Genomic DNA, 27677 nt, shown 5'->3' with positions numbered 1-27677 from the left:
CAATCATGACAATAGCAAAACAAACAGTGTGTGGCTTTCCGACAATGGGCTGTCCGGGCGTCCCCAAGCCGTAGCTTCCCTCTTTTCAACTTGGCCTCCTTGCTTCAATCAACGATTTTTTTTCCGTCAAGGTTGACGAATTGGTTGAAATTTTTTTCCGTCACACGCAGCAAATTTCCGTCAATTGACGGAAAAACGGACGCTGGCTAAAGCCCTGGGTGGTCAAAATGGATTCTTAGTGCTTATGTGAAAGGGAAGAATTATCTAAGGACTACCTAAAACGTGGTCACAATGGCCACAGGTTTATATGTAGAGACGGCCAGAGCTATATTGTCCCATGCACAATAGTATAAGCAACATAGTCCCATTGCTTAAACAGGCACTGTGAAATTGTTGCCTGGAACATCTATACGATTACTGCTTCAAAGTAAGAGATGGTATGCAAATGCCAGGTGCTCAGTAGGTGCAACCATGCTTGTGCTTTGTGCAAGAGAACACTCCAGTCTATGAAATGGAAAGTTTAGGATAAAAGAGGTATCTGCCTCCTTGGGTCAAGGGATCTGAAACACTTGGGCCACTTTCAACATTCATCGGTAAGCCAAATCAATTGCACTTGTTCTCGGATTGAAAAAACACAATGAACTTCAATGTCATTATTCATGAAGAGTCCTTGATACACACTAGGTGAATATGGATAAAATTTCCTTCCATCGCCTCAGTTTTCACCTTGCCCTCTTGCATCATTTTTTATATGAAATATTTTTGAACCATGGAAATGAATTGGCGTTGCCTTAGATTGAGCCAGGCTAAGTGATAGACAGTTGTCCCCAACTTGGCAATAGTTGCAGAGGAAATATCCCCTGTAACTGCTACCACATGCCTAAGAATTTCAGTCTGTCAAGGTCACATTCATTCTTGCCACCTGTTTCGTGTAAAACACTCCCTCACACACAGGAAGCCAGGGTGGTTGGTACAATCCTGAATGTATCAATCATGTTACAGTCCTACATATTAAACATAAAGCATGTTGATTCAGGTGTGTTTCATATCTTTGCTGGCACATGAGGCTGTCTTATGGTGGTTTGCATGGCCAATCAGCCTTGACATTGGCATAAATTGGCCATGCTCACAGTTAATCACTTAATCAATAGCAGAGGGAGGAGCTACTAATCAACTGTTGATAGTATGATCAATTTTAATTATCCTCTCAAGGCCCTGTAGCAGTCATAAATAAGCCAAATTGAAAGTTAACAGTCTGTCGCTGTAGTTAATTAACTGGGAAATTGTGGCTTTGGGAATGAGTCCGTAAATATTCTATGGTGAGGGCTGATGAAATTATTTCTCGGGGCTAGATTGTGGTGGATGGTGGTGGGAAAGGGTGTATTTAGTGCCTTTCCCAAGGGCACAAAATTTTGGCCTCCTACCTCAGTACTGAGTCCTAGTCCTAGGGATTCAAAGTCCAGCCCACAAGACCACCTTGCCTTCTGTCTCCTGGTCCTGTAGGGTACTTACTGCTCCCTTGATCCCAAGAGTAAACATACAGGCCTGTGTGTAATTTCACGGAGGATGAAATCAACACAACTATATGGAATATGTTTATACAAAGATAATCCAGTGTTTGTGGAAGGCATATGTCAGGAATTGTTTCTAGCCTCTATAGCTGGTCATTTGGACAAAGAATAGCTAGTGCCTCCATTCTATTGTCATTATAACATAACATCAGCAGGCTTTAGGCCTAATAGTAATACCGGGAGCATGTCTTGGGATTAGTGATGACATACAGGTGGATCCTGATGTCAATACCCATCTATCCTTTTGATTGTGGTAATGACAGGCTATAGTACTTTATATGCATGTGGGTGACAGGAATAGAACAGGGAAGCTCTGTGAGTGTGTATGTGTGTGTTGAATGAAGTGGATTTCTTTAGGGTACACCAATGTGTTTCCTAAGCTATCAGATATTCTTCCTTTAGTAAGAGGGAAGTAAACTTGAATTTGACTATATTTACTTCCTGAAGTTGAAAACGTCTGAACCTAAGTACCAAAAAATTATGCTTTATGATGTCTAACCTGAGAACAAGCAAATCAAATTTTAGTGGCCTAATTTTGAGGCAGGAAACACCTGAAGGGACTTTGAAGCTGGAAGTCTTCCTTAAGCCGGGACATGGTTGGGTACCTGGCTAGTATGCCTGGTCACTTGGCAGGAAAAAGCTGTGCAAACCTTGGACAGGCTGTGAGCAGCAAACTGTTTCTGTTTGCCACTTCTCTGGCCTACAGTAGAGAGGACCCACTCAAACACCCTCCTGCCACAGCACAGCTTATACATGTAAGCTGATGATCTGTCATTGTCAGCTCTTACAACAGGAAGACATTCTCAAGAGATGTCTAAGAACAGGAAGACAGGCTTAGGAGACACTCTCAAGATGCTGGTAATGGATGGGAGAGGTCGTACTGAGTAGAGTGCAATTTACTTCTAATCCCATAAAGATGGTGTAGTTTACGTCTTTGGCTTACACTAGTTACAGCACAGGCTGTAAGACTCAGTGTGACTTATGCATGGTGGCACTTAAGCAGTGGCATCGCTTATTTTTGTGCTGTCTGGGCCCCTGATTTATTCTTGAATTAGGTCAAGCTTTTTATCATGTATTAAGTATTAATATCCTTTGGCTCGTGTCTCTTTATCAGGTTGCTTTCTATGATGGAATGACATAATTTATCATAAAGTCATAAGAGTATAGATCTACTTTAGTTGAATATTAATATGTATTATCCTTTTCACTAGAAATAGAAGTGATGCAGCTTGGTGAAATATTTGATTTGTGATTGCGCAGTTTGTAAGATACTCTTTTGTTTTATGATGATCATAAGTCTTCAGAGCAATTATTTGTCCAGGTCCTATAGTTATGACTGATTAATCTCGAATTGGATTTTGGGGTAAAAAAAGCACAACGTTTCCTGACTGTTTGGCTTCTCTGGCTATCCCGCAAATCAACATCTGCTTTGAGATTAGAGACTGCACAGCTTAGAGAGCCTGCCTGAGTTGCAAATGAAGTGCTATGTTTACTGTAAAGATTCAGCCTATGCTTGACCAATTAAAACTGCTTCCCTTGGCAACCCAAGAGGAAAATCCAGCAGTCTAAACTTTGGGTCAAGCATCTGTTGTATACTTAGGCCACACTAATTTCATTTGTTGGTTCTTGGAATAAACAGAAAACAGTGCTGAACAGGGAGATAAACATGAGAAAAGATTGTCTGTCTCGGTGACACAGTTTTGGAGAATAAGTGAAGTCAGGTTCAAGTTTTCCTCTCATCCCTCTGTTTTCATGTTGGGCTCTTGCTTGATTTTTATTTTCCACTGTCTTCGAAAAAGGAGTCGGACCCAATAACCCAGGATCTAGAGTTAGCTTTCACTAGTTTAAGACTAGAGTACACTTGTGATATTGTATTTTACACACTGTTTGAATCTTTTATGTTACCTACAATTAGCCCACGGGCAAGAATTTGCAATAAAACCTAAAACTTTATTTTAAGATGTCCAAGAACCAAGGAAATAAATCAGTGTGGCCTTAATCAAGCATAAAATTAGATTCATGAGCAGCGAACTAGTTAGCTTTCACTCTGGGTTCTGCCTCTTCAGATGTAAATGACCCAGTGATGTCAGAACGTACGCAAAAGGCACAGCGGACAATAGTGTGGGGACTGTGGACCCAGTGTGGTGTCGTCAGGTCAGGCCCTGGTTGAAAAGGAAGTCAGTTGGTGTGCAGTCCATTTGACAGGCAGAATATAGTAACAGAATAACGAGGATTTGGGGCTGAGAAGACTGACAGAATTTTAGGCCGAGAAGAGGTCCGAGATCTAAATTTAAGTAATGCTTTTGGGTTGAGGATTACCGGCATGTGGGTACTGTAAGCAATGGCTTCACAGTACAGTGTAGGTAAGGGTTATAGTATGTCTTTTGTGCCCTCCTAAAAGGACCACTATTTTTCCTACTTAGGATGTCTGATAATAAGATGCCTTGATGTGGCAAACATAGGTACAATGTACTTGCCTTTGCTTTGCCCTTTATTTGAAATGACATGAACACTTTTGTATTTTCTAAGCAGGGAGAGGATTTGATGCTGCATATGTCAAATGTACATTTTTATGCCCTACTACCCTTTCAATGTAAGAGGGACTCACTTTTCCCTGATTCTGCCTTTCAGTGTAGGGGACCAGCTTCACAGGCATGTGCATGCAGCAGTGACTGGTTTTATCATGCAGAACAACATGCCACTCCTAAATCATTCATATCTGTAACTGCTGTTCAAAGCTACCAAATTATTTATCTCCCTTTCTCCTTGTGTTGTTACAGACGAGAATCGCAGGCTGATATCGTCCCACCCCCACCCACAGAGGAGCCCAAGACTGTCCCAGCCCAGGAGAAGGGAAGCATGCACACAGAGTCTGTCACCAAAGTGGTCCAGCCCAGTGGATTCGGAGGAGTCAAGCACAGAGTGAAAAAGTAGGTATTGGAGAAGAAAAAAAAATAGTTTCAATATTGGTTCAATGGGTTATGGGGAATCTACTTTCAGTAGATACTCCTTGATGAGTACAAATGTAGGTGGGGGCTGTCAGCTAAACCTGTGGAGAACACAAATGTCAAATTTAACCTCTTTTGGCAGAGTGACCTACATTCGAGCTCCCCCTAGCATTAAAACAGTGACTTGCAGTAGCATACATTCGGGGACAAGTGCTTGTCAGTGGCAGATGCCCCGGTGATGACTCTATTTGGATGACCCGATTTTTTAGTGCTCTATGCCTTGTGGTTTGGCAAACCAATGAAGGATCAAGATCACATTTTCCTGGACAGGAAGGAAGAGAGACAACAGTAAAACAGGTATTTAGATTTTCATGTAGGTAAGATTGAAGCTGATGTTGCGGGGAAAGGAAGTATCAAGATTAAGAAATACCTGCTTTACTGGGAAGCTCGGAAATTCAATTTGTAAAAGCTGGGTATTATGGCTATAGGTCAACCACCAAAGGGTCAGAAGGGCCATGAAGATAACAAGGACTTGGTCTGGATATTGTCTTAGGCAGACTATTTTAACAGTTCGATTGAAAAACCTCAGGTTGTTTTGACTATCACTTTTGTAACATAGAAAGAATGTCTGGAAAGGAATTTAGACCAAATTGTTCGTGTGCTATAAATCTCTCTTACACCATGGAAACTCGAATTTATGGATGACATCTGCTTGTGCATTGATTTTATGAGTTAATCTACTTCCTGACATAAAACGTGAAATTCTAAACAATATCTGGGGTCGTTAAGAATGCCTGAGCCTTAATCAATTATAAGACACAGCAAATTGAAAAGACCTATTGAGCCGGATCAAAAGGAGCTGTTTTCTGGCCTGCTCCCAAATTCTGACTGACCTGGCCTTGATTCAGGTTAGCACCCCATCCATACTGGGGTCTTTCCAATGGGTGCCAAATGTAGTATAGCCTTATAATCTTAGTGCAGACTATTATTGGACAGACCTCAGAGATTCAAACATTTTATTGCCTCAGTGAAAAAAGAGGTATGTATTGTTTTCGATCTGTTTGTTTGCTTGTGTTGATGTGTGTATCTGTAGTAATCTGGATAATGTGGAATGATAGTACATGAGGCAACAGGTGTAGCTAGCTGGTAGGGTGGGAAAGGCTAGGCCTGGGTCTGAAGTTGGTCCTGACTGCAGACTGGCAGGATGTAAAGCTTGGCCAAGGCCAAAGTTGGAGGGGACTGGCAGGATTGGAAAATGCATGATTTAATGAGAAATTCGTAATAATGAAAATAACAAGTTTTAAAAACTTTTTATAGTTCTAGTCTATAGTTCTAGAAGATCAATCATTTCTAATTTGTTTGCCAACTATTTGTGATATCACTTGGTTGCTATTTTTGAATATGTAACATTTGGCACTGTACATCATCCGTTTGATGTTCCATATCCCCTCGATCTGATATATCTTAAACATTTTTCATCTCCAGTTTCCTCCGTTCACAATGCTCCAATGCATGTGCTTACCATTGGTTATTATATGCAAGTTACAACTCAAATTTCAAGGTCACATTTGCAAATTCAAGGTCAGAAATGATATGATGACAGTTGTGCTCGAACCTATACAATTGGCTAAAAGCCTTTTCAGTGCTTCTAAATCTGTCCCAGAGTGCCACCCCTCTTGGGTGGTGTAACATAACCTAAGTACCTACTTGAGTTCCAAGGTCGAAGATGGTATGACAGTTGTCCAGAAGCCATGGATGTCACGACTTCTTCTACAGTTGCACGTTCCGATGACACAAAGGGAACGTTTGTGTGTGATCTCACACGCCCCACAACTGTTAGGGACTGCTGAGTGAGCGTTGGGCAGGTTTATAGCTGGAGGAGCCATGTTGGTTGTCCTGGGTTCTTCCCAGCCCTGGTGTACATTCGATGCACCGAGTACGTGGGCTCATCATCTCCTGTTAACCCTGAAACCGAGTAGCAACGTGCTCCCAGCTTCATTTCTCACACCAACAATAAAACAAGAAATGTAAAAGTTTCAAAAATGGGGTCAGAATGTTGACAGCTGTCACGAGTCGGTAGGTTTATATTCAGTATGGAAACATCCCCAGCAAAGGGCGCCCTAACAGTTTGCATTGCAAAATTATAAAAACAAACCTTTATCTTCCTCTTTTATCACTGTGTCTTGTTCAGTTAGGCTGTTTCCCGGTCGTAAAGGGGTTAATCTTGTCACTAGTAGGGCTGAAGAAAGCAAGTACAAGCCAAGGATTCAGATGTCATGTCGACGGGGTGTATTTCAGAACCCTTGAAATTCACCGCAGCACCAAATTGATGTGCAGACAACATCTTGAATAAGTACTTCATAGGAGGGCTGAAATGTCAAGAATTGGGTCAGCATGCATGCCTCTGTCAGACCTTGCAATGGGAAGATAAATGTTAAAAAGCTCTTGCTGACTAAACCACAGGAACGTTGATTGATTTCTTCATTAATCATCTCCGGCTTTCAATAGGAAATGATTGGAACTTAAGAAGGAAGAAACCCCATTCATTTCCTATCTTAAGACAGCCACGGTTATGCTCTATAAAGGGCATAGAAAATAATAATTGTTGGTATATATGATCATTGCCTAAAATTTATCATCCACATCTGAATTCAAAGATGGTAATTACAAACGTAAATCATCTTTGCTGGTTTCCATTACTGGAAGTGGAAGCATTTTAATGGATGACCAAGCCTTAGATAGCACAAAACTGTTTCAGTTTTAGGCCATGTCACTATTCTGTATTTCCTTGGTTCACAGACATAAAAGTCGAGAAAAGACCAAGTGGAAAGCAACTTGAATCAACATTTTCTCTCCCTGACAATGTGTGTACCAATTACAATATGTAGACTTTTCGGTTGTCCCTGAGACTCTGTTTAACTTTTTTTTTCTTAATTCCAAGAACCAACAAATTAAATGGATGTGGCCTCAGATACAGCTTACTGGCTGTGTTACATATAGATCCAGTAGGAGCAGAGTGGTCAGGAAGGCTGCTGAATTGACAGGACATCCCGCTGCGTAACAGGTGCCTCCTCTGTGAACTTGGCCTGGGCAAATCTTCCGCCAACCTTGGCTTCCCCAGCATGTCACAAGGGACTGGTGGGGTGTCCCTCGCCCATCCTGCCTCCCAAAGTCTTTACCATGTGAAGTATTTGTGCCATCCCGCAGGAGTTTGCGATGTGTTTTGGTTTGCTGCGGATCAAGGCGGGCCTGTGAATTCCCCGCTGGGGGTGACTGTGGCCAGTTTAAGATCAGAACCTTGGTCCAGCCACGTCCTCCCACCCCCTCCTGCCCACTTCTGATATTTTAAGCCTGGACGCCCCAAAATATCCACAGAAACAGAGGACAGACACACCCCGGTAGGAACCGATCCATCAACTATAATACCGTGAGCTTCCTCCCATGGGACAACTGTATACTGTAGACAGGCAGTGGCACTGTTATGGAGCAAGACAGGGCCGCAAAGTCTTTCTTGTATATTTATACTCACCTACGAGGTGGCCTTGGACATGATATCTCAGCAGAGTCGACCAGGGGTGCTGGTTCGAATCCCGCTTCCCCTTCACGTATATTGCTTGTAAGTATGAGAGCTTACAGAGTCTGTAGAAGGTAAAGGACGGGGACAGAATGTCACAGACTTTCAGGCACCAGCTGTCGTCGCGTGATTGGAAAATATTGTCCTGAAATTGTGTGTCAGCCGGTCTAACCAAGGGAGTCGTGATCTTATGTTTGACTGACATTATTGGGATGGTTGTGGTAGAACAGTTGTCATTACCAAGCTTTGGATTAATGAGTAATGAGTGTGATCTATAAAGGATATGTCCATGTCTTTTGGATATGTCCATGTCTTGGGGATGAATCTTTGCAAATCAGAGCAAGTCACTGCCAGTGTCTAGCTGTAAATTCCTCCTACTTTGATACTGTTGTCACTGACTTTTGAAAGCTGTTCATACAGTACTGGGTACATGTGTTTTCTTGATGGTATTACTGAGCAGTGTCACATCAAGATGCTTTTACTCGTTTTCCTTGTCATGTATTCTGGATGCTCCTTTTTTGCATTCAAGTCTTTCCATTTTAGTGGGCAATTTCCTGCAACTCAGATATATGTGTGTGTGTATGTGTTTGTGTGTGTTAGAAAGAGAGAGAGCAATACTCTGCAAAACAAAGTACATGTACTTCTTCCTCTCTCCCAAATGACTTATGAATAAACATATATTTCTTCCCCTCCCAGACGGCATGACCCACCCGAGCGCCCCAGGTCCTGGCACTCCACTCACGAGGCAATAAACAGCCACCCAGACGTCGTCCCTGACTTCGAACCCATGCCGGTCAGCAGCAACCAAGCAAGGTACTTACTGTGTCTTGTTTTATAGTTATAGGAAGTCTACTAAAATGTGTTGGGAACAATATGCACAACAATGTCAGAAAAACGTGAAGAAAGAAAAAAAACATAAAAAATTATAAATTTTCCTCTCTGGTTGTCTGAGCACTAAAGTCATATTTGACCTCCTGCGTGACCTCAATGAGAAGCTATTGGCAGATAGATAAAGGCACAAAAATATAACTAAACAAGCAAACAAACAAATATGATGATGTCAGATGCATGAGATTTTAGAAATGCTTCATTCCTAAAAAGTAGAATAAGCTCTGATAAAACAATACTTGTATTTGTTTAAAAAAGAATACTCTTTTGCTGTGACAAGAGGTTTAATTTCTTTCTATTATCAAAACTGAAACATATTTGTTTTTTTCCCAGGTACTCACAACAGAGAAGGGACAGGGCTGCTTCCTCCTTCGACTCGACAGGCAGAGAAAGCAGCATGTTCCACGGGAGCAGCATGGAGAACATGTCCAAATCCAGTTTTGTCTGCGCACAGTACCAGCCTCCTGCGAGCGCAGGCTTCCCAAAGAAGTCAGGCTCTGTGTACGACCAACTGTCCAGCACTGCTGGTATCAATTACAAAGACAGTCTGTCCACGAAAAAACCTGAGGAAGAGGAGCATTCGTACCCCCGTTCTCAATCACTAACAAATATGAAGGCCAAAGAACTGCAGCATGCAGACATGAGGTATGTGAAAACGATGTACGTCCCCGGCACAAGGCCGAAGGAGGAGGACGCAGTATTCTGGCCAACGTCAACGTCTCCATCAGAAAGGAAGCGTAACAGGAGCTCCGGGTCGTCCTCTGACTTCCAGGGAGGAAGCAACCGCAATAGCCTGGGGGTTGACATCCCCGCACCCCCTTGGAGACGTAGCTCCACCTCCCCTTCCAGTTCCTCTTCCAGCACCACCTCCCCCCAGCTCGGTCCTCAGAGCGCCCGGTCCCCGCCCCCGCCGCCCGTGCGCGACCAGTCCAGTCACAAGGCGGTCTCCAACATGGTGCACCATTCCAAGTATCCGTCCTGGCCCGGGCCGTCTTCTATGCTGGCCCCGGAGCCACATGCAATGTCCAAGTCACATGACAATCCACTAAGAATGTTAAGCAACCCTCCCACTGGCCACCAAAGGTCACCGGACTATGTCAACCAGGAGGTGTTTTCTCATTACAACGACCAAAGAGGAAACCATGCTGGTAACGGAAAACGTGGCTCACATGGGGACCAATGGGGTTCATTCTCCCAGCCTTCCGACCACCAGCGGCCATACCCTCAGCTCACTGCTGTAGTACATCCAGTCCAACCCGTCCAGCCAAGCTTTGCGGACACAGTGGAGATCGGTCAGAACGGCACCTATAAGGTCCAGAAGGAAGGGGGCAAGGAGATGGAGAAGGTGGAGTTTAGGGTACAAATCAACATGGACGGGACTCCAAGATATCCTAGTGACAGAAGAGTGCCTTCCCCTCCTGAGAGAGACTTGTCCCCGGAGAAACAGGTCTCCCCAGCTGCAAAACAGCTCTCTCCAACTTCATCCTCAAGGGATCAGAACTTGAACTACATCAACAACCTGCAGAAGAAGTCCCCCAAGTACGAGGACTCTGGGTTTTACTATGAGGAGAAGCCAACAGAAGGCACGGTGGCTGCACACAACTATCGCAATGAGAGGGAGAGGCAGCAGGGACCAAACCAATGGTACAACAACAAAAGCAATAACCACTACAGCCGGGAGTTTAAACATACCGAGCCGCCAGACCACGACAAACAGAAGTTGACAAGAGAGGTGGGTAAGCCCGATCCCAGACACTCGTCGCTTTCAGGGCATCATTCAAGCAGCACAGAAAATGTTACAAGAGAAGAAGGTGGGCAGAAAACTGCTGTACAGCTCTTAAGGAGCCAGTTCGAAGATCCCCTCAAGACGCGGTCGATTCTAAGAACTGAGACTGTTAATTTTGGTCAGCCTGGTGGCCTGCCAGGTGGGGTAAAGAAGATTTCGAGAGCGCAGAGTGAGCGAAACCTGGAACCCAAATGGGTTCGAGACATGAGAAAGGAGCGTTCCATGCGCAACGTAAATGGTGGCATTAATCACCAAGACACTCCACTTATCTTTAACTTGTTTAAGGAGGGCAAGAAGGACCAAGATGCAAAACTCAAGGAGAGGAGGGCCTCCAGTGAGATGCTGGCCATGCATGCCAAGAAATCTGCAACCCTGCCTGATAACTTGAGATATAACCCTCCCACCTTCGACTACTGGAGACAGATGGAGAAGGAACAGACACAACAGAAGAGTAAGAAGTCGGACCAAGGAGGGAGGACCGATGACCAAAAGGTGAGGATGCAAGATGAAGATGGATACAAAAATTACCTGAAAGAAGCACAGGATAAGGTCCTCCATCGGACATCCTACACAAAGACTGAGTTTGAACACGTAAGACAGAGAAGTGGTGGTAGTTGGAGGAGCGGCTCTGCAGAAAACTTGTTGGACATTGGGGAGAGATCTCCAAGTCAGCACAGTCCGACAAGCCCCACCTGGTCCACAGGAGAACCAGCAAAGAGAAAAAGTGGGTCTGCAGATAACCTCCTGGATGTTGTGGATACCCGAGTGTCTCCCACGCGGAGAAGCCCCACACACTCAGTGTCCATGGAACAGCTTCACACTCCTGTAGAGCCAAAAGAGACAGTCGTGAGAGAAGCTAGGGAAAGCCCTATCTCCCCGAGTCAGTCTCTAGCTCAGCTGGAGGAAATCAAAGAGACTGAAGAGCATCCTGAAGAAAGGAAGAGTCGAACAGTCTCAGACCCTCAGAAGAGAACAAAGAGTGTATCTGCAGGGCATCTTCGGCGGCACCATGCAGCCGAATGGGAGGCCAAACGACAACAATGTAAGTCTGAACCCGACCTCTTACATCAGGAGGACAAAGGTCCACAGACGCTGGACAATCAGTATGGAGGGTCCGTCACCTCGCTCTCAAGTGAGCACCGCTCAGATCCTGATGGAAGAGAAGAGGAGAGAATGAGGATGAGGGAGGCGTTGAAGTGGTTTTATGAGAAGAAGACAGGGAATAAGGTCATCAACCGAGGAGTCTCCACCAGTAGCATCAACAGTGACAGTGGTTACACCAGCAACAGGAACTCCCTGGCGTCGCAGAGAGCAGCAAGTGTGAGCTCGCTGGAAGGCAGCAGGGTTCAGACGCCTGTTGAAGGCACAAGGAAACCTCGCCCGTCCTCGGGACACGTTCGCGATCCGGTATCGCAGCAAGCCCGAGACAAGGCGCAGTCGCTGCCTCGTATGCCCGGCCCACCCAACTTCCAAGGGCTGCAAACAATGCCCATACCTGGAGGTAAGGAGATGGGGAGGCCGGCTGCACCTGTCCCCTGGAAGGACAGGAAAGCCAGCGCTCCAGCACATCTGCATCAGACCATCGCAGACTTTAGACCAGCGTCGCCATCTAAAACAGGCAGGGCCATGTCAGTTGACTCTTCTGACGGCAGACCGATGAGACCACATCACGGTATCCCCATGCTCAAGCCTACCCCCTCTCCCACAGAGACAAAAGAAGTGGATAGAAACATGTCTAGTCCACATGACAGGCTGCCTGGAGACAGGTCTTCTAAAGAATCTTCTCCCTCATCAGCTGAGGAGAGGGAGAGAAGGGTGTTGCCAAAGGAAGGTGACAGAAGAAAAGAGGCGTCCCCTCCATACCAGGAGGGCAGACTCAGGAAAGTGACAGCAAAGGAGGAAAGTCATGTGAGTCCCACGTCCGCCACAGAGGATGAAAACTCTGCCAAACACCATCCACCAAGAGAGGAAAAGCAGTCTCCAGTGTCTGAGGAGAGAGTACAGGGACAGGAACCAGTGCAGAATGCACCACAGGTGGAAGTAAAACAGAGGCCGACGAAAGAGACCGTGGTGACCATTACACTTCAGCAGGTGAGTATGGCTAAACCATAGGTTTTATTTGATTATTGCTGATGATCATAGTCAAAAGTTTCCGTTGGCTGGGGCATTGCCTGTACTTTGCACTATGCAGCATCAGTGTGATTTCATGTAATCACTGTCATGCCACCTTGCACCCATGACAAGTACTGCAACCTAAAACTGTACTGCACAAGTACCGCAAGGAAGTGGAAAGTTATGAGATGGAATTTTCTTTTGAGTCCAATATTTCTGTCATTATAACAGTAAAATATACCATTGTATGGACAAAGTGTGCACCTTAGAGAGATGCAGCATGTGAAATCTAAATGTGTACTTTAAGCATTTAGGTAAGAATATAGGGATGAAAGATGATTTAAAAGTGATTCCCAGTCTTTTAAACAAACAATAACAACAAAAGTAAGACTGTAGTCCATCAACTCAGATAAGTGATTGATAACTGAAATTATGTCATACCTGTGCCATGATAACGTCCGTTGTATTGGAATATTGAGGAAAATGTGTCTTTTGTACATTTTTCCAGAAACAGCAGAAGCCTTTACCGCCTGTTCCTGAGAAGGAGGTTTTACCAAATGGGGTTCCTGAAGATGGAGGAGACAACGACAGCATCTTTGTCTTCCCTGATGCTGAGCCCACTCCAAGGTATTTACTGTGCTGTTCTGTTTATGAATTTTCATGCTACACCAGTTGGCTTTCTTGGTTCTAAGATTCTCAGTGGACTACCAGTCATCAACGACTTAACGTCATCGGAAAACAAAACCTGAGTGGAAGGTTTGTGCTTTCGCACACAAGAAATACAGTCAGGACCAAGTCTGTCTGTTTTCATCTTGTGTTACTTCATTTCCACTTTGTAATGTCTAATAACCAGAGAAATAAGTTGGCTTGGCAGGCCTAAAACAGCAAATGGTTGGTCCTTTCAGTTTCCAAAGGAGACCATATTCATTCATACCTTAGCTGAGTTCAACTCTCAAATTTGAGTGAATGTTCGAGAAACATCTTTATATTTTGTAGCCACAGCTGACCAGACACTGGTAAGGATTTCACAGGAAATTCCCAGCTAAATTTGGCCTGACCAGTTGGGTGGGTGCTTGTGGTTAGGAGGTGCCATTCTGTGTTCTCCCCAGCCCATTAGTCATAACCACACATGCCTGTCTGCAGGGGCTGAGCAAATGTTTTGTCCTATGGGAGTAAGGGTAGGTTAAAAACTGTGCCTCCCTGGGTGGGGGGTGGCTTCCTGTGTAGTCTTTTTTTTTAAAATCATTCTTTATTCATAGTAAAGAAAGGTACACGGAGCCCAGGACACGATGGTCATTATTGACCAAACATGCAGGGGGACATAGGACATAACATAGATAGTATTGCACAATATGGGTATTGCTTATCATTACTTTAAAAAACATTATATTTAGTTTAGTTCGGTTTTGATATTTCTAAATTTGATCTAAAATCACAACATTTCAGTCATCAATATTCTCAGCCTTATAGGTTTCTACAATAGTGTTTCTGACTCCCAATACGGTTCGTGGCGTGAGTTCCAAATAGCATATGACGATAACATCGCAATGCGGCTTATATCAGTAAACAGAGTCTTCGGTGGTTTGGCTTTAACTATTTTGAACAGTGTTCTAAGCCTGGTCTTGTTCTCTGGCGTGACGAGTCCTCTTGATCCGACCTCAAAGCAGGTTAGTGTAACGGAAATGCCAGCAGTTTCTAAATCTGCCGCTAGGGTGCTGTATTTGTTGACCTTTCGGCCATGACTTGTTTTGATGTTCTTTTCAAAGGGTACAGTCAGTTCATGGATGTGGAGGGTCTTCTGTTCTGGCAAATAGATGACCAGGTCTGGTTTCTGGGTAGTAGGTATTGTATGGACCGGGATGGTACCTCCGTTAGTTGTGTAACCTTGTATGTCCGCATATATGGTGGCGTTGATCCGAGAGGGGTCCATGGACTCTATGATGGTGTCCGTTATGTGCTTCAATACCGAGTTGTGTCGGAAGGTGTACCGTCCTTGTTGGAGAGCGACACCGCAGTGGTTCAGAACGTGATGGAGTGTTTCCCGGTTGCCACACAGTTTACATTTGTCAGTGTTACGTTTTCCCCAGGTGGTCAGGTTACAGAGTGTGGGGAGGGCGTCGATGGAGGCACGCACAGCGAAACTGAGGATGCCCCTCGGCAGGTTGTACATAGCGGACCGCCATGTCAGGTCGCATTTTTCTTCCTCAAGCAGTTGTAGCATCTGCCCTTGCTGTAGAAGGTTTTCCTGATGTTTAGTCCAGACGTCATGACGCATATCTGTGACTTGTTGTTTGACATGTTTGCGTACTGATGTCCATTCTGAGTCCTTTGCTACATGGATGGCTTGCTGGTGGATGGTGTGACACTTTCCAATACCCCATTTCTGCATTTTCCTAGTCCATTGCGATTCGCGGTCCAGTTTGGCTTGTAAAGCGTGTTTTACCTTCTCATCTGCTTTGAGGACTGACCTACTGTAGGCCAGAGCGTGGGCTTCTAGGTACAAGTCTGAGATGCTTTTGAAGTTGAGACCCCTTGTGTTGTACAGAATTGCATTTGTTGCACTAGGTTGCATTCTGAGCCATGTTTTGATCGCCTTTGTGTGGATGGAATCGAGTTTTTGTAGCTGGGTGTCTGTCAGGTCGTGTACCATCAGCATGTACCTCCAAGATGGGAAGGCGTACTCCATGTAAACCCTGAGTTTGTATTCGTTCCTTATCGCTGATTTGTTTATGTTTTCAACAGTCGTTTCTATTGTCTTTGCTAGGATGTCATAGGTCTCTTTTGTTTTACTCAGGAAGGTGATGTAGCCACCTAGGAATTTCTCCGGTGCATCTTTGGTCGTTTTGACAGGGTCCCCATCTATTGTGAAGCTGATGTCCGATGGCTTTCCGCTCACTATAGACATAGACTTACACTTGCGTGGTTTTAGCTTTAAGTTCATTGACTTTGTGTTGGAAGAAATTTGAGTAATTAGTTTCTGATGCTGTCGTTTGTTTGTGGTTATGAGACAAAAGTCGTCTGCGAAAGGCAGTGTAACATAATGCTTGTCATTGAGGTTGTAGCCATGTTGCTGCTCTACTCCCTTGAGATGCTGTAGAATAGGCTGGAACACCGTTAGGAAGATGATGGGTGACAAGTTGTCTCCTTGGAACACTCCTCTTCCGAACGGGAACGGATCACTTTCCCAGCCTGGACCCTTCACTTTCCCTTTCAGGCGGGAATACAGGTTTTTAATGTACGTGGTGATAATTGGCGGGAAGCCGTTTCTCTCCATCTGGTAGTAGATCAGTTCGTGTTCTACAGAACCAAAGGCATCCGCGAGGTCAAACCATGTAATGTGGACTGTTCGGCGGTTTTTCTTGGCATGTGCTAAGATCTCCCGCATAACTTGGACATGCTCCACACAGCCGTTGATTCCGGTCAGGAATGCCTTTTGTGTTTCTGGGTCTATCAGATCATTGCAAGTCATGTACTTTGCCCATCGTTCCGAGAGTATTTGGTGGAAAATCTTGGAGACGCAGGAAGTAAGGCAGATCATTCGAAAGTTTTCGGCAGCTTCTGGACTACCATCCTTGTGTATAAGTGACACGTTGCCAGATGACCATGATGTCGGTGGGTCCCCGGACTCAAGTAGTTTGGAGAACAATGTACTAAGGAACAGGTGACAAGCTGGCAGGTGCTTGAGGTGGCCATACATGATCCCGTCCGGGCCAGGTGCGGATGTAGCGCATCGTTTGGATAAGACTGCCTTAATGTCTTTCGGCCTGACAGGTGACATGTCAAAAGAGTTCGCAGGTAGTTGTTCCTCCACCGGCAAATGAGGAAACCAGAGCAGTTTGTTGAAGTCAACACGGGTTGGGTGTGAGTATTTGTTTTTGTAGTACTCATTTGCATAATAAACAGAGAATGCCGGTTTTACTGGGGGGATATCGAGCTGTCCTTTTGCACATTTTCCGGCAAACTTCCAAAAGTTCTTGTGATATTCTTTCTCTTGGTGTGCTGCCGATTTTGTAGTTTCCCTTCGTTTTTGTTGTCGCTTCATGAAGGAGTATGTTTTAATTGCATCTCTGAAAGCCTTTCGATCCTCAGGTGTTGCGTCAGCTCTGAATGCCTTCTTACGTAGCTTGTTTTTCAGGCGTTTTACTTGTGCGAGAGACTGTGGTTCGTGGCTTATATAGCCTTCTGAGTGACTTTCTTCGGTAGTGTGGCTGAACTCTGGTTTACTGGCCATAAAGTCGCACATGATGTCACTGAATCCCTCCCCAGCTAGTTTGGGGGACATTTCATTTGTGGCCAGTTCGTGGTGGAGCGGGCCTAGCAGGGTTTTCACATCGTTGTTATACCCAGACCCAGACTGAGTCCACCAATATGGCCTGTTAGGGAGTTGGTTACTAAGAAATAGGTATGGATAGACTAGGGGTGGGGACTCCCGATAAAAATTCAAGGATTTTAGCTTACAATAAACTTACTTTAAAGCTTGTCGACTTGTAGACTTCCAGTTTGGCCTGTTAGAGCAATGGTTACTAGGAAATAGGTTTGGGTTTAAGTGTACAGGTCATACAACTGTTAGTGACAGCCATGGAACACCACAATTTGTCCTTATTCAGTCAGTTACCAAGAAAGTTTGGATGAGCATGTGTGCAGGATTTGGACCTTGTTCAGTATAGAGCATTACGGGTGCCAGAGCAGACTATTCTGTGGAAAAGCGATCATAGGAGTGAACCAGAGCTAGAAGGGGGCCCCAAAGCCCTTTTCCGTAGAGCGTAATCGGCGGTTTTAATTCTACGTACTCCGTAGCGGGACCGCTCAAATTCAACGTAGAGCGTAATCGGTGCATTTTGCGTCGAGCGATATTGGCCCCTTTAATTCAACGTATTACGTAGAAACTAACCAGATTTTACCGTAAAACGTAACTCAAATTAATTTTTCGTCAAGCGTAATCAAAGTTTTATTAAACTTAACTAGTCTACCGGCAAATTTTACCCGCGAAAATGCCGGAAATTGCGTTTCAAAGGGTCCAGATTTAAAAATTCCGCCGGACCTTCCTTGCGATGGCTCCCTTCGGCATTGGACATAGTGAAAATATGTTGCGGGAGCGTCGCCACCCAACTAGTAGAAATTTCTTTACCGACCTTAGCTTAGTTAACAAGCAAAATGTGCCCCTTAAATGCAGGAAATGGCATTTCAGAGGGTCGAGATTTCAATTTTTCTCTGGGCGCCGGGCGGCCCTTGCCAAGGCTTGCGACGGCTTGGGCCTCCGGTGCTCACGACTCTCCGACGCTTGCGCCCTCAAAGACGTTTTTCTGACAGAAATGTCATTACATTGTCTGCCAGCAAAATTAATCCCTCAAAATGCAGGAAATGGTGTTTTAGAGGGTAAGAATTTCAAATTTTTCCCGTACCTACCTTGCGACAGTTCGTGCTTTCGGCACTCGAAATCTGAAAATGATGTTTGGGGGCGTTGCCCTCAATAGCTTAAAGCTAAAACCATGTGAATTTCTAATTGGATGCTATTTAACTTAGCTTAGTCTGTGAACAAATTTGTCCTTCAAAATGCATAAAATGGCATTTCAGAGGGTCAAGATTTCACAATATTCCCGGGGGAACATGCCCCGGACGCCATAGGATTGGCGCGCCTCCGCTTTCAGTGCCTCTAGCCAGCAAGACGTCTTTACGGAAGTTAAGTTTTAATCTTGTTGATGGAATTATCAGTTTTGTTTAGATCTCCTCTTCACGTGTTCTGCCGTCGGCGGAGTTCAGCCAAAAGACGATAAAGATTTGCATAATGCATTATGAAATTTCGTAATTTAGCGTATAGCGTAATTAAGTGTCGATAATTTAGCGTATTACGTAGCCGGCCCTCCCGAATTTCGCGTAGAGCGTTGTCGGTACCCCCCCTTGGGGGCCCTCCTAGAATAGGATGGACACCAGGTAAGGTATTTCAAACCCTAGACATGCTCGTTTGGCTGTACTCATAGCACCCCTAGTAGAGGCCTGTGCCCTTGAGATGTAATCTTGTGTGAAACAGTTTTTGCATCATGGCATTCTTGCATTTGGAGCAACCAATATTTGTAAGTGCAATTTTGCCCTAGATATTTGAAATCGGTTTTGTGGAAGCTTTTTTCTATATATTTGGTAGGCCCTTAAAATCTTTTCAGTCAGCAAACATGTGTGATAAACATTTTTATGTGGCAATTAGCAGGTGTGAACACCCCCACCTAATGAGTCATTTAGCTGCCATCAGCCTGATGAAGCCAATCAATTGGAGGATTTTCACGCCCAGTTGATTTTGCCCTGCCCCCTCCCCTCCTGCTGGGCTTCAGTCATGCACCAGGTGTGAGCTGTCCGCCCACAAGGGGGCGCTGCATATTCATGGCCCCTGCCTGTGTGGGGAATCTTTACTGCCATCTGTGGCCCTACATAACTAGCCTCCACCAGGCCTTCCTATGTGGGTGCGGGGATCCTAGAATTCGGCAAAAAAATCGAGAAATTGGCCAGGGGAGTCAGTCCACGCTTAGATTCATGTTCCCCTTTGGCCAGCCAATTCATTCTAAGGCCAATTAACTCCTACTAGGCTTTTATTCCTAGCAAGGCCATAGTCCCCTCAAATGATTAGTATTTAGCCAGGTGGAAGTCTGGTAGAGACTACTAGCTAACCTCCAAGCTGACATAGGAGGGCAAAATAATGGTACATGGTCTGGTCATTTCCAAGTTGGAAAGTAGCATAAGCTTTACATACAAAACTTTCATATTTACAGATAATACACGGTACATGTAAAGCAGATGTTCTTGCAGTCCAAGGTTTTTTGTTGCACAGTACACAAGATGGTTTCTCATCTTTTCACATGCTGAAAGAAGACCATGATGTCAACAGGAAATTCTGTACATTTTTCCCAAAGATGTCCTGCTAAGGTGTCGATTGCTGTTTTGTTATTGTTTCTAGTGTTTGTTTTGATATTGAAAACAGCAGAACATGGCATGTCTGCTGTATTATTCAGACTTCCAAGAAGCACATGTACATGGTATATCAATGACAAAAATTATTTGTTAATTTATTTTTGTTAGTCTCTAGAGGTTGTTGCTAAATGTCTTTCTACTTCTTGAAGAGAAGATTCACTGGAAAATCTCTTTCAAATTGCATCCATCAATCAGCCCTGACTTTCTCTTGAGTCCTGTCAAATTTCCCATCTTCCTGAGTTCACACTTGGGCTAAGTGAGTGATTACCAGAGGTGGGAGGCCCGAATGTGGTGCTAATTTTCCTGTTGACAGCTGCCGCCCCCATGCACCTGTTGAGAAGGGTTCATGTCTGTCTGCATGCAGCCAGATGCACCCTCACACCAGCTTTTGAGGTAGCCTGGGGACATAGGTGTTGAGTTGTGCAAACCTGCTACTGGACAGGGACAGATTTTCTTGGGGGCCCCAAAGCCCTTTTCCGTAGAGCGTAATCGGCGGTTTTAATTCTACGTACTCCATAGCGGGACCGCTCGAATTCAACGTAGAGCGTAATCGGTGCATTTTGCGTCGAGCGATATTGGCCCCTTTAATTTAACGTATTACGTAGAAGCTAACCGGATTTTACCGTAAAACGTAATTCATATTAATTTTTCGTCAAGCGTAATCAAAGTTTCATTAAACTTAACTAGTCTACCGGCAAATTTTATCCGCGAAAATGCTGGAAATTGCGTTTCAAAGGGTCCAGATTTCAAAATTTCGCCGGACATTCTCTTGCTATGGCTCAACACTTCGGCACTGGACATGGTGAAAATATGTTGCGGAAGCGTCGTCCCCCAACTAGTAGAAATCTTTTTACCGACCTTAGCTTAGTTAACAAGCAAAATGTGCCCCTTAAATGCAGGAAATGGCATTTCAGAGGGTCGAGATTTCAATTTTTCTCCGGGCGCCGGGCGGCCCTTGCCAAGGCTTGCGACGGCTTGGGCCTAGCCTCCGGCGCTCACGACTCTCCGGCGCTCGTCGCCCTCAAAGACGTTTCTCTGACAGAAATGTCATTACATTGAGCATATGGTCTGCCAGCAAAATTTGTCCCTCAAAATGCAGGAAATGGTGTTTCAGAGGGTAAAAATTTCAAAATTTTCCCGTACCTACCTAACGACAGTTCGTGCTTTCGGCACTCGAAATCTGAAAATGATGTTTGGGGGCGTTGCCCAGCTTAAAGCTAAAACCATGTGAATTTCTAATTGGATGCTATTTAACTTAGCTTAGTCTGTGAGCAAAATTTGCCCTTCAAAATGCTTAAAATGGCGTTTCAGAGGGTCAAGATTTCACAATATTCCCGGGGGAGCATGCCTCCGGACGCCCTAGGATTGTCGCGCCTCCGCTTTCGGTGCTACAAGTGCTGAAAATTACGTCACATAAGAAATTTGCTGTCGCCGCCTTTGGCCAGCAAGACGTCTTTAGAAGTTAAGTTTTAATCTTATTGATGGAATTATCAGTTTTGTTTAGATCTCATCTTCACATGTTCTGCCGTCGGCGGAGTTCAGCCAAAAGACAATAAATATTTGCATAATGCATTATGAAATTTCGTAATTTAGCGTAGAGCGTAATGAAGCGTCCATAATTTAGCGTATTACGTAGCCGGCCCTCCCGAATTTAGCGTAGAGCGTTGTCGGTACCCCCCCTTGGGGGCCCTCTTTCTTAGAAAGAAATTTCTTGGATGCTAAAAGGCACAGAGGCCACTTTGTTACTTCCACATCCAGGCTCACTCAGATAAAGTACTTTGTAAGCAGTTGATTTGTCGCTATGTAGAGCTTACTAATACATTGTCAGCCCTTGTTTAGATACATGTGCATTTCTTCCAAGGTCTGTCTGCCTCATCCCCCTTACATCAGCACTGGAGGCCGCCTGGGGTCACAAGTGTTGAGTTGTCCAAACCTGGTTTCACTTAAAACACTTCCTCATACTGGACAGTGGTAAACCAAAGCTTATGATGACATGTCTACCTTGTCAGGCCATCTCAGTACAGTCCTTTGGTTCCCAACCCCAGAGTCTAAAAAAATATTGCTGAAGTGCAAGATAAGCAATTTATGCATTTATCAAAACCTCACCCCCAACCCCACCCCAGGCATCCAAAGCAAGACAGTACCTACAAGCTCGAAAACTTGGACACAGTTGAATAGTACTCTAAGTAGTGATGGGATAATGTTTGGAGCCTGTTTCAAGACAGAATTTGTCTAAATATTTTGTTAGACTTTCTAACATCCTCTCAAGAAAGCCTTGTTGATCTGACGACTTACCTCAGCCAGTGGCAGATTTCTCCTTGATTGTTAGTTTCTTGAGTACACCTGGGGATGTCTGACCTAACCTCTCTGAGGTCCGCCCCTCTCCGTGACACTGGAGGGTTTAAGGTCACTGGTTTAGAAGCCCCGCTTATTTTGACTTCCTATAGGGATAACATTCTTGTCCACTGCTTCACTTCCCACCAGGTGCTTTCAGTTAGCCACAAATTGCTTCCAAAGGGAGCCACAGAGATATAATTACAATTTCATAACACAGGCATAATGTACTTTCATTAGGAGTGATGTTTGGGTCTGTGAAGAGTGTGGTAATAATAGGATTCTTTCTCAGGGGAGGGAGGGAGGCCATACAGGGACTTGGGTTTAAGACCTTTGACACTGAGGTGTGAAATCAGTTTTCCATACGAAGGCATTATCAGATGTCTAGCTGTGTTCTCTTACATTTCACAGTATCAGTTAAAGACGTGGGGAAAACAAGCGTTGTTCTTATCATCCTGATCATCTGTTCTCGGTAACTTCTTGGTGATTCTGATGATTGTTGAATACATTTTGTATACTTAAAGCAGACATACAGCAAATAGATTTGATATCGCCAGGAATGATTTGCAAGTCAGATGATCCCCATCCTGTGTTCTGATTGGATGGGGAGTCAATTGCTCACTTGGAAGTCCTCTGGGGAAACAAAAGGCCTTGTTTCCACACTGAGCCTGTGAGGCAGGCTGAGAGAGACTCCACTTTGCCCTGCAGAGAGCTTCTGTTATCACCATACCACTGGCACAATGAGTCTTCACCAAACCTTACCAGACTTGGTACTAATTCTGCAGAACAGGTGAGCTTTTTGCCAGCCAACTGTTGTTTCCTTTGGAGTTTTGCCATGATGATTTCAAGGGGTGGAGATCCACAAATGGGTTTTCTGTTGCTGGTTCTGTCCAGCCTGAAATGTGAAATGTTTACATTTTGTTGGTGTGAAACTGTGTCATTGTATTCAGAGCAGTGATTCATCTCATTTTCTAGAAACAAGACAAGCCAGTAGGATACAAGCTGTAGAATGTCTGCATTGTCTTCAAAATTGTATTTCAAACCTTTCGGGGTGGGTTACTTCAGGTGTTATTTTCCACATGTATGTCTCTTGAGGATTGCCATCTTGGTGGTCTGAGAATTTCCAGCTCATGATATCATATACCTAAATGCTTTAGGGCCTTCTTCTTACCTTACATCATACACCCTGAAGGAAGACATTATTTTCAGACAATGTCAGTAGAACATATGGTCTGAGCACAGTGGTACAATGAGTCCTTTGAGGCTGAGGTGGTCAGCAGATGTCAAAAAACATCAGGTTGATTCCCATGGTCCGATCTGTTGTAGATAGACTATTGAGGCCACCACAACTCACGTTTTTGGTTCTTAGACTTAAAACAAGTGGAAAATCAACTTAATTGAGGTTAGAATTGAGTCTACCACGTTAGGGAAAGTTTGTACCTTGGTACACACAGTTTCAGAGAAACAGCTTCAGAGAGTGAATGGCCAAGTTTCTTTACTTTCAGTCTAAAAACCAAGGCATTGTATTGGTTTTGCTTTGTCCGTTTGTGGATAGGCTGAGTGGGGGAGTACATGTGTCCTTCCCCTGGTTTGACCCAACGCTTCTCAGTAATTGCAATTTACTGTCTTTCCCACAACCTTGGGATCCTGACCTGGGAGGGTAGTTTTGTTTTGATAACTTAGGGCTTCTTTCCATAAGTTAAGCACTTGTCTGTGAGAAGTCCTGGTGTCTCATAGTCATAAGTTCTCAATTTGATTTATGTGGTACCAACGATTTGTCTTCATTTGAGTGACACTGCAGAAAGCCTCAAGTCAAAACAGATGGAACCCAAAAGTTTAATAGCTTCACCTACAGACAAGATCTGATATCAATGTTTCTGTTTATATATCTACAATGCACAGTAGGGCCAGACAATTGTTCTTCCATCCTTGGTGTGGTTTTCAGAAGTTTAATGCCTGATACAGGCCTCTCTAGGAGGTTATGTGGGAGAAACTTCAGAAAGTTACTTTCCTGCCTCAATTGATGAACAGTTATTATGTCCCATGTGCTTCTCTAAAGGGGCTCCCATAGGAAGGCACAGTGTTATCATGTTTGGATGATCAAACTCCTGGAATAGCTGAGGACTGGACAGGAAAGGACTATTAAAGTTTCTTTGACATGATTTAATCAGTTTTCTGTCATTCAATTCTCCTGTGGCATAGTATCTATTTTTTACCCTCACCATCCATCAGATTATAAAACTGCACCAACTCAAGCTTCATAATACATTGTACTTGATAACATTGACAAATGATTAATGTCAGCAAATTTTTTATCTGAGAAAATTTGTTATACTTATAGTAGATAAGAAATCAAAATCCACATTTTATTATCTTTATTGTGAAGTTGTCAAATACCATTGGAATGTTGAGGACACAAAAATGCAATTTGTATAAACAAGACAGCCAATCCATGTTTCCGTTAGTTGTTTCGATCCTTTCTTCCTGCCTCTTTTTGTGAATGTGAGCTATAGTGTCACTTCCTCACTGGTTATACAAAAGTAAACAACCTTTGGCTTGATTATTATTGTTAGGAAGACCAGGGAGCTCTAAATAAATAAGATATTTTTGTTGAAAAGGATGAATAATAGAGTAAGGTATGTAAGCAGGGATAACTAATAAAGCCATGGAAGGCAGCTGCCATTCTCGTAATCTCCAAGCAGATACACACAGGGACGGTTGTAACCTTGTTATGATCTGTCATCCAGTGTCTGCATTAAGATTGCCAGTGTTGTTGTAGATATCAGAGTGAAGGGCATGGGCGATTAGATAATGGGATCACATTTACTTATCTTTGTACTGACAGCCAAACTGGCCTTACATCAGCCCTTCATCACTTCTCAAAGCTATTTACTATGATCATAGTTTAAAATTCCCAGAACTACATGCACACTACTGTCACTCGCTTTCTCATAACTCTTCTGTTTGCAATTCATGATTTAAATGAGGTCAGGCAACAGCTATCAAACTTGGTCTGGCCTTGGAAATGGGTCAACGGAAGCCGATTTAATGGAAATGGATCCTGCAGGAAATGGAAAGAGGAGATTTTACGAGATATTAATTTTGCAGAGCTGGTAGGAATTCCCCCTAAGCTTTCTAGCTGATTAATGTTGGCAAGAGTATGTTTTCAATTGTATCATTTTTCTCAGATATGTTATGGGTGGAAAGCAGGATTTCCGCAAGGCTGCGAGATAAATCTAGATAACCAAGATGAAAAATGGCAGCTTGATATTTTGCTTGCAAAGTCAGCATATGTGTACATCGACAAGGTATGACCAGTACAGGAAGAATGCTGAAGGCTCAGATCAACCAAACAATGGTGTGTGAAACTGACAAACAAACAGTACCACATATCTGTGAGCTCAGGGAAACATGAGATGATGGGGAATTCTAATGAAGGTGGAAAATGCAACAGGGTTCTGGGTAAAAGGTTTGCCCCATCTGTACCTTTATGGATCCACTAGAATAAGGTTTTTTTCATGCTGGCAACACTCATGTTTTCCACAAGATCAGCATCCGTTTAACTGAGCTAGAGGAAAAGCATGATCTTCAAGCAGATGTGTGGCTTCCGCTGTTTAATATAACACAGAAGATCCCTGTTGTGCGTACAAAACAAACAACCACAGCGGGGTTCCAGGCCTTTAATACTTTCAACAAAGTTCATTAGAACCGCTAATGTGTTGAAGACTTAATTGGGCAGGATAATGCATGGTAAACAATTGCTCCTACAGTGATAGAATAGGTACTCCATGTTTCACCTGTTGTGAGATGTGTAGTACTTGTTCAAGTTGTTGCTGCATTTGAAAGGTACAACAGCTATTGTTATGATGACAAATAGAACTAGGTATTGGGAAAGAATGTGACATTCAAATACTGCCCACTGTAATTTTGGAAAGGAAGGAAAAATTTAGCAAAACTTCAAGTCTTGTAGTTCAACCTGTTGCCTAGCTTATACAGTAAAATCTATGTCATTATTACAAAGCAATATCACAAGTCATGTAGATACATGATGATTCAGTCATTTAAATAAGTAATAGCTTGTTTGGCCTCTCCTTGACTGTATATAGTGTTTTCCTAAGAGGAAATAGCCAACTTATCAACATTTTTGCTGCATATCAACGCCTCCATGAAGACAGGATGCACCAGAAATAGTTTGCTGAGTATCTCTCAAGGCCACTGAGAAAGAAATTCCTGAGATTCCTCTTCTGATAACATTGAGCAGTTCCTTCCCTTGGAGATCCTACAGAGATTGATAGGATTTTCTGTTACAGCCACCACTTATTTTTATAAGCTAATCAAAGAGGTTAGATAGAAAGCAAAAAAGAGTTTATAGCTGTGGAAAGGAAAGGAGATTTGAATTAAGGTTGACAAGTTATTGTAATGATATCTTGGGAGAGTGCTAGTGCTATACAGGATACCTCTGATTGATTTTCTTTTTGTCAATTTGTGATGGTTTTATTCTGAAGTATGACAAAGAAGGAGGTTTTCAAAGTGCTTGAGAAAATTGTGTTCCAAGTAAATTTACTAATTGCTTTTGTTTTGGTGAATACCTTTGGTGCCCAGGTATGCTAGGAGTAGCCAGTGTGGAGATGTGCTTGAAGAGCATTTTTTTCCGTCCAAAGAAAACAAAGCGCTTGATTTTGTGTAACAAACTGTTTACAGAGATCCTGTGTGACTTCCTTGTGATGTCATCAGCAAAGCCGCAGCGCAGTTGTGTGCACACATTGTCTCACTGGTAAACAAGGTGTAAACAAACAAGCACACGCAAGCAGACGGCCAACAACACTGCTGATAGTACAAGTTTGCAGAAGAGTTTTGTTTGGGGTACAGATGTCTTTGTACTTTGGACTTAGTCTTTGTGAATGAAAGCTATGACTCACATGTGTTAGGGTGAAGGTGCATGTGTACGCTTAAACGGTTGGTCATCACCGAGCGGTTTTGTACTTTTGCTTCCGTTCGCTTTTTGATCCAAGTGTGAGGGTCGCAGTTCCTGTTTGCCTTTGGGGTCAGGGTTCCACTTCCTGTTTAGAGGCAAAACAAGGCAGAGTCGTGGCCGTTGGAAATACCAGACAGGTCAGAACCGCAGAGTGGGAAATTGTCAGGAGTTAGGCACAATCCAGCCATATCATTTCTGCTCTTAGTCTTACCTTGAGTGCTTCAGCCAAGTTCAGGCTCTCCCATAGTTTGTCAGCCATTCCTTCGGAGTTGGAAGTTATCTGCACTTGGGCAAATTTTATTCCACCATTGTCAGCTCTGATACGTCATACTCTGCAAACCACAAGAGTGGAACATATCAAGAGTTGGGCACAATCCAGCCGCGTCATTCCTGCTCTTATCAAGAGTGCATCAGACTGTTCTGTGGAGAGATTGGCAGTCCGTGATGACAGTGCTGCACGCAGGATAGGATGTTTCCCTTTCTGGGTCGTGTGCGGCGAAAGTTCTTGTGACGTCAAAGCAGAGACTTCGCT

At 43.9% G+C, this 27677-nt stretch overlaps 1 protein-coding gene across 6 annotated transcripts in view; it reads left to right on the top strand.

Moving 5' to 3' along the window:
* The window catches only part of LOC118420246 (protein Shroom3-like), a 97465-nt gene that overhangs the window by 58321 nt on the left and 11467 nt on the right, over positions 1 to 27677 (top strand). For all 6 annotated transcript variants that reach the window (XM_035826968.1, XM_035826967.1, XM_035826969.1 and 3 more), the window contains 4 exons: positions 4352 to 4501; positions 8790 to 8906; positions 9315 to 12858; positions 13388 to 13506. In XM_035826968.1, coding sequence (XP_035682861.1) covers positions 4352 to 4501; positions 8790 to 8906; positions 9315 to 12858; positions 13388 to 13506 — 3930 coding nt within the window. The remainder of the gene's footprint in view (positions 1 to 4351; positions 4502 to 8789; positions 8907 to 9314; positions 12859 to 13387; positions 13507 to 27677) is intronic.

The sequence above is a fragment of the Branchiostoma floridae genome, chromosome 7 (assembly GCF_000003815.2).
Source record: "Branchiostoma floridae strain S238N-H82 chromosome 7, Bfl_VNyyK, whole genome shotgun sequence".
In the NCBI taxonomy this organism is placed as follows: Eukaryota; Metazoa; Chordata; class Leptocardii; order Amphioxiformes; family Branchiostomatidae; genus Branchiostoma; species Branchiostoma floridae.
Note: the sequence above shows the minus strand (reverse complement) of the source record. Positions and strands in the feature narration are given on the sequence as shown.